The following is an 11,936-nucleotide window of genomic DNA, read 5'->3' on the forward strand; positions in this document are numbered from 1 at the left end:
ATGTATTCAATACTTACAAAGAAAACAATTCAGAACAAAATACTTTTAATAGAGCAAAAACCAAATAGAGCAGGAATGTGGCCTATAACAAAAAGAATGAAAGATATCCATTTGCTCAGCAAATTTTCACCAACTTAGCCTAACCCCAACATTATCGGTATTTCTGTTAACAACTGCATTAATTTCAAAGCTATCAGACAGAGAACAACAGAAAGTACCAATTATAGTATTACTTTTTGTATTACTTACACACGGATATAAATACACTAAGTCACTATTTTCCGAGCAAAACCAAAATACATCTTTTTTTAATGAGTTGGAGCCATAAAAATGAATTATCTAACATTAACTTTGAAAATCAAACTTATCTAAAAACAGCAAGGCAGAGGGACAGAGACACAGCGTCATTCAACAGCAAAGTGAGAAGCAGTGAGCTCTACGCAGCCTAACTGAAGGACTCTTTTAAGCCCATGGCATTATCAGAAAAAAGGAGTAATACAAAAAGTATCCTCAGTTACGTTAGGAACACATCTTGCGGGAGCTGAGTCCTTGCCGCCTGGCAGAGGCCTAGTGACAAACGGTCACCTGTGCGCGCTGCGGCAGCTCCCTCTTCCACCTGAAGGCTCACGCACTATCAGTGTAAAAACACGTCCTCCAACCCGCCTTCCTAACCATGGAGATTAAAAGACTGAGATTACAAATTTAATAGAAAGTTTACTCAGAGTGAATTAATACTGAAACTCTGAATTGATTTTCCCACAATGAATATGCCTTCAATTAGAAGTTACTTAAATGATCTGATTATTCCAGAACTGGCACTTAAAATTCTTTTAAAAAGTATTACGCTGTCAGCAAGGTTTGAAAATAAGAATCAAAGATTTTAACTTCCTAAAGGTTATTCCTTAACATCTAAGAGTTTACATGTGTTATGAAAAGCAGATAAACTGCTCCATACAAGTTTCACATCATCATCTTTCTCATTAAAATTAAACAATGTAAATGTGAAACATACAGATACACCTTTTCTTAGTATATAAAACTAAGTCTAAAAAGCAAAATGGTTATAATTCGGCATGTTTTCTCTGAAACCATTCCATGTAAGCAGCACACAGAAATCTGCACTGATCACTGTTGTGTAAACCCTTTACGATGTATGATTATAAACTCCTTTTTTTCTTCTATTATGAACTACAAACTGCGCCTTTCAGATGCACTTTATTCTTGAGTACACTTTATGGAAAACGAAGTTGACATATTATCACACAGCAATGAGGTGGTGGTCCAGTCTCATTTTTCAGGAAAGAAATAATAGCTTAGCAGACACAAAGCAATGTAGAATACAAACTGAATATAATGTTTCTTAAGACCTCACATTTAATTTCAATAATCACTTACCTTGGGAGATACAATCTCTAAGTTCAACAGTCACCGCCCTCCGCACAAGTTAAAAATATTCCCTGTGCAGAACAGTGCTTGGAAAGATGCAAATCTATCAAACTATAAAAATACAACAGAAGCCTAAAGTTTCCACATTACACTAAATTTTTACGGCCTCACATCTCACTACTGTTATCCAGACTGACATTAACAAAACCAAATAAAATTTTAGCACCCAATTTTGCAAAATAACTTAAATTTGACCTATCACCTTCAATCTTTCTCTTAGAAATATCTTCATCAAAGTTTTCTTTATTAAACATACTCTAATGACTACTTTCATAAAGGCATTTGACTTTTAATAGGCTAGCTGTTGAAACATATTTGAACCTGCCATAAAGTCTTCAATGGCCATTTTAATTCCTTCCCTTCTTCTCCCTCTGGCACGCACTCTCTTTCACACACACACACACACACACACACACACACTCTGAAGTGAAAACTGGAAAACCTAAGGAATTCGGTATATTAAAATGACTGAAAATGCAATGAACAAAAAAAGCAAGGCTTTTGCTGACTTTTTCCTTGCTGATTTTTTTCACACTTAATATCTGCCTCAATAAAATCGTAACTCCAGAAATTTAAGCTTTCAGTCATTTCACATCATTTTTGACGCTGCTTTCTATGCATACTCTAGGCAATTTTACAGAAAGTTCCAACACACATAAATTTCACATTGTACTCTGAAATCAAAGCAGAAACTACCAATCACTTCATGGGTCACATAAAAGAAGCTGGGAAAAGCATTTTTCAGGTACAGTGACTCTTGCAATTTTAAGTCAAATGAGAAGAGTAAAATCATAACCATATTTTGAGTGCTGAAAGGTATCTGTCCACCAGAATTCCAGTAATTTTTTTTTGAGTGGGGATTTTACAAAAAAAAAAATTAATGTGCTTTTTATATATCTAGATGATGGTCACTGAGTCCCATTAATAGTAAAGCTGCCTTTAAAATAAGTCACAAATCAGGGGGGAAAAATTTCCATAATTTACCTTCCAGGCAAGCTGATCAAGAAGTATGTTTTCTCGATTAATTCAGAATCCAAACTTTCTAAACACTCCTTTAAAATGCTGTTTTGAACTTAACCGAGAACTGAACTTTGTAAAGCTACTTCCGCATTAAGTTTTTATCTTCGCTTTAAACAAAAACTTTGGCAAAGTTACGTGCAGGTGACAGGATCCCAATAATCTCTTTCAGTACAAACTACTTTCTTACCAAAAAATTCTCCCCACAATTTTTAGCAGAGCCTAGGGACACTTTAGTTGTTTCTACTTTTAAACAAAACATTTAGTGCTATTTGCTAAGAAATGATTTTCAGCAACAATACCATATAAAAGCTCAAGCAATCACATATATAACCTTAATCAGACAGCATCTGCAGCCACAACTCACAAGCTTTCCAGAGGCCTGACAGAGCCCCGACGCTTCAGGCAGCTCAGACCAGCGACTGCATTCTCTTCTCACCCAGCTCAGACACGCCTGTCTACCAAGAACTCTCAATTCCTGTCAATACTTTCCATTCAGCAAAAAAGGAGGGCTGTATCCCCATCCTCGACCAAAACCAGGCTGCTGCACCTGAAACTGCAAATATACCAAAGCTCCTCTGTAACCACTAACTTCTGAAGTAACGAAGACCCAACTTTTTAAACAACCAAAACTACACACCCTTGAAATTCTTGGGTTTCTGTCTTATTCAACAAGCTGACTCAGGACATTCAATCTGCCACACGAGAAAAGCTAACACACCTACAATCTGAAGCTGCAGGCACCGCTCTTGGTAGCATTTCTGGATATGAGCTGGTAGACTGTATTTGACATTGCACGGTTATCAGACCAGAATTCACCCCAAGGTGACAGAGGATCTGAAACCTAGAGCAGGTGAGTACTAACTCGGGCATCACAGCACCGACACAGTGGGAGCCCAGGCTTAGCCTCTGCAGCTACTACCTGCTGCACACAGGAACCCTGAGCCCACACATCACCGTCCTCAGGGGCCAAAAACCACTCAATCTCCCGCTCCATCAAGAACAGAACATTCAACATAAACCGCTCCCAAAATGCAAATTTCACTCCGGAGCCTACCTCACCCACCAAGACAGAAAACGGCTAATTTAACGAGAGACTCAGCCAGAACACCTTACAAGGTGCACGATGGCACGACTGATTCCAAACTATAAAACTTGTAAGTGCACTTCCAAGTGGTAATTAACTTCGTTGAAACACACAAATCTACTTTTGCTCTCCCGTGCACACCATTCACGCTGAACATGCTTTAGCTTCTGAACTTAAACCCCCATCAGCCCGCAATCCGCGTTTCTGAAGGTTCTAACAATGCGACGACCAGGAAACTACAAATCACTGCACGATTTCTGATGCAACCTTGCGGACATGCAAGGTTAATTTTCATTTTCATCTCATCTATACCCTCGATCTGGGGGGCCAAGCAAAGAATGAATCGGCTGCATCCCCCAGCGTCTACTTGGTCGTTCACATAGAAAGCCCGGATCACCGAGCCCACTAATCCACCGACCGACAGTGCACACGGCATTCGGCAGGAACGGACAATGGCCCAGGGGAAGGCGCCGGCATACGTGCACCACGAAACCAATCAGTGCCTTGACACTTGCAACCGGGCACGCATTCCGTCGAGCCCAACACGCCCTGCTTGGTAGAATACCCCGAAAAAGACACACACACATACACACACACACACACACACACCCCTTGCTCCCGAAATCTGCCCGGGGCTCGAGGGAAGAGCCTCCCCAAAGGAGGGACGTTAGGCAGGAGAGTGACAGAAAGGCAAAGGAGCTGCCGCCGCAGAAATGGATACAGGTCAAGTCTAAGTCGAATCCATCCTCTTGATATCTCCTTTTGTTTCTGCTAACGATCTCTTTGATGATGGCTGTCATGTCTGGGAGCCTGTGGCTGAAGAAGAAGGAGGAGAGAGATGGCAGAAGCTGCTGGTGGCGGGGCTTCTTGTGCAGGATGGAAATGGCTCTGGACTTGGCGGTAGCTGCTGCTGATGCCCCTCGCTCTGCTGCCGCTGGGCTCTGGACCGCAGCCGGGTAATGGCTGCTGCGACGGCGGCTGCTGGATGGTGGCAGCGACGGGGCCTGCTTCTCCTCAGCAGCCAGAGGCCTGGCAGCGGCGGCGGCAGCGGAATGGGGAGCAGACGGATAATCCTCGGCACGGCTTTCTCCTGCGGCGGCCTCCGGAGCCCGGGCCAGGGACGGTGGAGCGGCGGCGGCGGAGCAGGAGGAGCAGGCGGAGGAGGAGGGGAGGTTTAAGACCGGCCCGGGTCCCTGGATGTGCCGCCGCCGCCGCCGCCGCCGTGTTGGAGGCAGGAGGAGGGGAGAGACCAACTCTCCGGCGTTCCCAGCCTTCGAAATGGTGACAGGCGGCTCCGACCCCCTCCCCGGAGCTGCAGCCCCCGCGGCCGCCGCCGCCGCCGCCGCCTCGGCCCCGCGCTCCAGGAGCGGGAGGTGCCGCCGCCGCGCCTCAGCCGGCTCCCGCCCGAGCCCGCGGCTTCCACCTTCCCTCGCCAGAGAAGCCGGGCGAGAGGCTGCACGGTTAGAAGAGGAGACGAAGAGGAGGAGGAGGAGGCGAGGAACGCCGCCGCGGCCGCCGCGGCAGGCCGGTCGGCTCCCGCAGGGCACTGGCCCCGCGGCTGCTCACAGGCGCTGAGAGGGGCTCTGGGCCGCGGCCACCGCCGTCTCTCATCTCCCTCGCCTGAGCCGGGGCCTGGCCTCACAGCGGCTCAACTCTCAAACTTCCATCATGGCTGCAGCTTCCGAGAGGAGAGAACTGAGCGCAGCCGCGTCCCGGCGCCCGGGCACGTATCCTGCCGCAGTGCACAAAGAGTCCCGCCACATCACCGTCGCCAGCCTGCCCGCCCCCTCCGCCGCCGCGCCGGGAACCCGGGCGCCTCGACCGCCCGAGGGGAGGCGGGGGCTGGGAGGGGGCGAGCCCGCGGCGGCCGGGGCCGGGCTGGGGGCGGGCGGCGGGCAGGGCCTGGCCGGGGGTCGGGGCGCTCCCGGGCCGAGCGCGGCCGCCCGCCTGCCGGCCCCCACCGAGCACGCCCAGGGGGACGGCCGCGGGGCTGGCTCGGGCTTGCTGCGAGGCGCCCGCCCGTCGCCGCACCGGCCTCGGCCGTCTTGTGCACAGTCTGAGGCGGGACGTGGGTGTTGGGGGTGTGTGTGTGTGGAAGACGTGGGGAGCCGGGACGGGGTGCACGATCCCAAGTGAGACGGGGGCGCGGGGCGCCGACGGGGCCCGTGCGCGGGTGGACGGCGCCGGCGGGCTGAGGGCGAGCGCGGGCCCCGGGAGGACACCCCCTCCCCGGCCGCCGTGGCGGGGCGAGGACGGGCACACGCGGCCGGCGCCGCCTCGGAGAGGGTCCCAGGCCTTGGCGGGCCCTCGGCCGCCCCCCGTGTCCTCAAGGTGTCTCAGCACAAAGGACAGCCCCCCCTCCTCGGCCCGCCATTGTGTCTCCCCGTTCACAGGCCCCACTGCTCGCTTCCCCGGCTACTCGGTTCATTTGCCCGGAAAGCGAAAGCTCGCAGCCGGGCGCGCTGGGGGGCACCGCGTCGCCCCCCGACACCCCACGGGCCGCAAGCTGCCTGAGGAGGAGGAGGAGGGCGGACGGCGGCCCCGGGGACGGGACGAGCCCCCCAGGGCTCTCCCCGGGACCCCCGAGAGCTGACCATCAGCACCCCGGGCTCCAGGGCGGCTCTCGGAGCGCGCTCGGGCGCCGTCCTCCCAAGCCGCCTCGCCCCGCCCTCTTTTCTTTCTTTTTTTTTTTTTTTCTTGGCCACCGTGAAAACCCGGCCGCTGGATCGGCCGGGGCCAGGAGGGCGCAGACCGGCCGGGGCGCGCCTCCAGGCCCGGACGGCCGAGCCCGAGCGGCGGGGACAGGACGGTGGGACGCGGCAGCCCGGAGACGGGGCGGGGCGAGGAGCCCGAGGAGGGTTCAAAAGGGGGTGGAAGGATACACTGGCCACCGTCGGAACTACTTTCGGGGGAGGTCACGTGTGTTCCTAGTTGGGGAACTTTCCAAATTCCCACTCCCCTAAGGATCGCTCCAGGGAGGAAGCGCTCCGCCGGCCCTGCCCCTGGTGCTCCCGCCTGACGCAGGCCTGGACGGCCCTTCGGGGTCGAGGCTGGACGGAGCGGCTCACCCGAGCGCTGTCGGCCCAGGGCTCGGGGAGATGGTTACACAAGCGCTCCTATCCGAGCACGTGCCTCCCGCTTCCCCGCCCCGCTGGTCGCGACCAAGAGTCAGTCCCACCCTTCGCCTGCTACCCACGACGCGAGCTCTTCTTTGCTTGACGAGAGCCCTTCCAACCGTGAGAGAAGGGGCCAGGCTGGAGGGCTCTGGCTCCTCTCCGTCGCCGGTTAGGGTGAGCCCTTCAGATGGCGTGCTCTCGGGGCAGAAGGCAAGCTCCCGCTGCAGCCTGCTGTGCGGCTTCGCAGGTGTTGCAACCAGCTGAGTCGCTGCCCCTGCGCTGGCGAGCACGCCCCACCCACTGTAGACTTATCTGGTCTAGTCCATGGCTGTGTGCCCAGAACAGACCTGTCAAGTCCTCGCGCCGCCCCGACTGGCTGACCTAACCCGGTGAGAGAGCTAGTCCCGAAATGCTGAGACCTGGACCGGCAGCGCCCCTCCAGCCCTTCCCCGCGACGGGCACAGCGGTCAGCCTCGGAGCAAGGGGTCCGTGCGCCCTGGAGAGAATGGGCTTCAGTCAACACCAACCTCGGAATCCCACCCCCGCCCCAGTTGCGTTTTTTATTCTCTCCTGAGGTCGTAGAGCGACAGGCAAAAAAAAAAAAAACACACACACACACAATGAGTTCAGAAATACGTGTCTTGACACCGAGGCTGAAGCCCTGGGTTGTTTTTGAAATCTGAGAAAATAAGGATCGATTAGCATGTATGTTACAAATATCATTGTGACTAGATGCCTAGAAAGGTCTAAAGAGACTTTTCTTATGAAAAAAGAAAATCGTACGTGTGTACATCATTACAAGCGGTCCCTGAACACTGGAAGCCTCAGGAGGCCTCGTTCAGCAAGCCACCGGCCATTGCCTAGCTCCAGGACCATTAAACCGGGGGTATCTACAGATTCCTCGGGCTACATAAAGCTGCGTTCATATGCAGCCTGCTTATTTTAAGTTGCACTGGAGGAGTTAGCAAGCTGCCGGAGGCCTCAGCAGAAGGCTGAGGAGCCAGGACACGGGGTGCGTGCAGCTGGTCAGCTCTGGGGAGCCAGGGGCCATTAGGTGGAAAAGGAAATGCGGGGCAGTCCAGAAAGAAAAGAAGGGCCTCCCTTGGGCTGGTTGCTACGCAAATCCTGTCGGCACAGCGGGAGAGTTCATTATTTTACAAATGACCTAGGATCCCGAGTTTCGGCACACAGTAAACACCTGAGCTGGGCTGCTAGGGAGGGCGAGGGGAAATGCAGAGTTCACTGCCGGGAGGTGGCCTGCGGACGCCGTGCCAGGGCCCACCATGGTTTCTCGGGTTGCCAGGCTGTCCTCGGAGCACCTGCTCGCTCAGCCTCTCGCCTGGACCTACGCTGGTTAGTCTCCAGCACCTGCTGCTTTGCAAAATTCCTCTCCTTGCTGCCCTGAGGCAGGAGCAGAAAGGCTCGTCCGGGATTCCCACGGACCCCAGCGTGCTGCCACGAGGGCTCAGCCTGCAAGCACTTCCAGCTGAAGGAAGCCAATGGAAAGGGGGCTTTGCTGCTTCCCTCCACATCCGCTCCCTTGCCTGCTCTCTCTAGTGGTGAATGAAAGAACGAGCGACGCCGGCAGGCTTCTCACCACCCCGACGGCAGCGTGAGGTGGCTCCAAACCTCCCCTCATCCCTTCCTGGGGCTGTGTTCCCTACAGAAATAAGGACGGATCTTTTCTCAATGTTTATACTTTTCTTCATCCCCCCCCCCACTTTTACTCAAAGGCTGTTTTACCCAAAGGGTAGAAGTAAAACTTCTAAATAACTGACAAACCTAATATAAAGAAAAAAATAAAATTGGATTTTAAATTCAGTCAAAACCAGGTGCTTGAGTGTCTAGATACTGCAGTACTAATTCCCAAGTACTGCGTTTCCTGACCTGTCTACATTCAGAGAGACCTGGGGAGAAAGAGGAACTTGTAACAAAAGGAGACTGGTGTGCACCTTCGGGGAGGCTCTGTAATCATTAGCGAACATGATAAACCAGCTTTAATTATAGTTTCTAACAGCTTCTTCCAAAACTGGTACTCCACCCAAACAATGCACCCCCAAATTCCTATTTTCTTTGATACATGAAGTGCACATGAGCAAGACAGCTGATGTGCTGTAGCTTGAACCTGCTGCTAAAATGCGGCTTGTGTGAGCCACGTTTGGTACAGTGCCTTCCTCCTCTCCCACAGTGGCCTTTCAAAAGAGATTTAAACCCGTGGTTTTAATTGCTAAGCAATCTTCTCTATTTTTATCTGTTTAACCTGTATTTTCCAAATAGGATAGAACAAATATATATATACATATATATTTGTATTGTTGTGTGTATATATCTATATCTATCTATCTATATATGCTTAAATTGAAACTGTCTCATTCTGCCAAGGATTTGAAAGCTTTTCCTTTACTTCATTGTCCCAGGAACAAACACTGTTGTTTTTCAATTTGCCCAAGACGTTCCCCAGGGGCGCTGCTTCGGGTCATTTGAATAACTCATGAAAGGGCATGTTCCATTACTGTCTGTGATCTCCTTCTGTTGGCGATAGGAGCATGCAGGGAGTCACACCTCTCCTAAAAATGATTCCTAGAAACAAACCAAAAGCAAAGACTAAATGGTTTTGTCTGTAATATCGTTCAGCTCTGCTTTGTGTAGAATATCCTCCAAAAAACTCCACTACCGGCTGAGAATTTAATTAGCAATAGAATGTTTTCTATTTTGAATCTTATAATTTCATAATTTGCCGACTCTTCTGCTTTACATGCATATTTCTGCAAGATTAACATATTTCATAAAATTTTATTAAAATTCAATGAAATAAAATTGATAATGTATTTTTTTTACACAAACACATTGGAAGAATAGCAGGGAGAAGATAACATGATTTCTGATTTTCTCTTTTCATATGTTGTTTTCTTTTTGGCTTAAAGTTACCTTACAATGATCACTTATTTTCATAAGGCAAAAAAAAAACTGGCTATCCAATAGAGTTAAAGCTAAAGATAAACAATAGCAAAAGAATATTAACCTGGCAGGACTTCAACTTGCTTTATTTTTAAATAACTAAGTACAATAAGGAATTTCTAGCACTATAAACTAATTAATGGTCTGTTCAGTGTGTTCCACCATAGAAATACATGAAAATATCTTTCATAGCTGGAGATGTCAAACAGCGGATACATTGTGTTTTATCCTGAATGCTATATCTTCCCTAGGTCAGCTGCCTCAATCACATTTATTTATCACTTTGCATGATTTAATAACTTTGCTGCTCAAAAAAAAAATCCTCCAGAAATAATTATATAGTATCTGTGTATCACCACTTTTCTTGATTCAAGACAGTGCAATTAGTATATGACTCCAGAGAGTTAAGAGTTAAACGAACCCCCAAGTCCCCAATTCCATTTTACAAAGGAGGATGCTAAACCCCAAAGGGTTTTATTCACCCAGATTGCATAGAGTTCAGTAAAGGATCCGTGCTTATACCAGGGAAATTCCTGACACCACATCAGTGAATAAAGATGAAAAGAAAACCCAGCTTTTATAGAAAGCGAAACAAATGAATTTGAGATGTTGACTAGAGATGGCTTTTAATGGCATTTCCGAGCCTTGGACAGGAGTGAACAAAGGGAAAAGATAGATTGGCTAAGGGGTTAGGAGAACATGTCCCTTTACGTGAACGTGTCCCCTTGGTGTCCTGAAATTAGCCTCCCGGTTCAAATGCGAAACATAACTTGCCACAAGTTAAAAGTTTGCTTGTTCCTTCTCAGTTTCTAAAATCAGTGGAAGAATGTCTTCAAAACCAGGATGTAAGGGAGGCAGCCCTTAGATGTAATCTCAATGAAAAGGGTTGGGCTCTCCTGAAACACCAACACCCACTGGGTACAGGGAAATGCTGCCACCTGCTGGAAAGTGCTGTCAACTACAGCGCTGCCACACAGCATCAAAGCAGCGTCCTTGGTGCCTCATGCCTGAAATTCAGTTAATAGACCTTTGCAATTGGAGGCAAAGTCAGTACAAAGAGAAAGTTCATTAAGCCAATTTATTCTGGAGAAAGTCTATTTTGTCTCTAGTATGAGACGGTAGAGGATTGCAAGCTTCCTTTCTTCCATAGTATTCTAGTATTTTGATATGTAGGTTTCCAGCTTTGAAATTTTTTTCTTCAAAAACCTAGATATCAAAATACTAGAATGTAAATGTTTCAGGCCACGTAAAAGTAACGGGATACAAAGACAAAGAAATCCAGTTTATTCAAGTAATACATGCATATGGATCAAACTGCCATGCAAATGTTCGCAAAGGCGGGGGAGTAACTGATACTTCATGTATCAGTTGTACTTCTCAGCGTTTGTCTTTTCTCCATCCTTTCACTCCTTTCTCCTGTCTCTTGCCATTCATTGTTCCTGTTTCCATTTTCCTCCTCCTCACCTCTATATTTCAGAATTCCCCACATTATTATACAAGAAACTGCTGTGTCTGGGAAGACAGAGAGGAAGAGAATATAGAACTGCAAACTCACCAGTTCACATCGCAGCAGTGCTACCGTGTCATGCCTTCTGGTTTTCAACCACACGAATGTAGTATTTTTATAGTTAATGTATTTGAGCCTGCTGTTGGTACCCACTGGTAAGCCTTTATGTAACTTTAAATGCCTTGATTGCATTCTTCATATTTAACGGCCCAGCTAGGAGCCAGGAACTTCTCCCTCCCATACGGGTGCAGGGTCCCAAGTACTGAGGCATTCTTCGCTTTTCTAGGCTGCGTGCAGGGAGCTGGATGGGAGTGGAGCAGCTGGGACATGAATGGGCACCCATATGGGATCCCAGTGCTTGAAAGATGAGAATTTAGCCATTGAACCACTGTGCCAGGTCCATACCTCAAAATCTTAACACATTTCATGAAATTGTAGGGTTGGGAGAAAGCTAATGTACAGAAATTTTCCAATTTCTTTTTTTTATGATTGATTTATTTTTATTGGAAAGACAGATATACAGAGAGGAGGAGAGACAGAGAGGAAGGTCTTCCAACCAATGGTTCACTCCCCAAGTGAGCGCAATGGCTGGAGCTGAGCCAATCCAAAGCCAGGAGCCAGGAGCTTCTTCCGGGTCTCCCACACAGGTGCAGGCTCCCAAGGCTTTGGGCCATCTTCCACTGCTTTCCCAGGCCACAAGCAGGGAGCTGGATGGGAAGCAGGGCCACCGGGATTAGAACAAGTGACCATATGGTATCCCGGCCATGCAAGGCAAGGACTTTAACCACTATGCTATCGCGCCGGG

The 11,936-nt window shown here is 49.1% G+C and overlaps 1 protein-coding gene across 1 annotated transcript in view; it reads right to left on the reverse strand.

The window, feature by feature from the left end:
• PTEN (phosphatase and tensin homolog) overlaps positions 1-5,439 on the reverse strand; it is an 82,324-nt gene extending 76,885 nt beyond the window's left edge. The window contains exon 1 of the mRNA XM_040975765.1: positions 4,272-5,439. Coding sequence (XP_040831699.1) covers positions 4,272-4,350 — 79 coding nt within the window. The 5' untranslated portion in view covers positions 4,351-5,439. The remainder of the gene's footprint in view (positions 1-4,271) is intronic.
• Positions 5,440-11,936: the final 6,497 nt, after the last annotated feature.

This window comes from Ochotona curzoniae, unplaced genomic scaffold (assembly GCF_017591425.1).
Source record: "Ochotona curzoniae isolate NIBS_2020 unplaced genomic scaffold, NIBS_Ocur_1.0 contig_2692, whole genome shotgun sequence".
NCBI lineage: Eukaryota > Metazoa > Chordata > Mammalia > Lagomorpha > Ochotonidae > Ochotona > Ochotona curzoniae.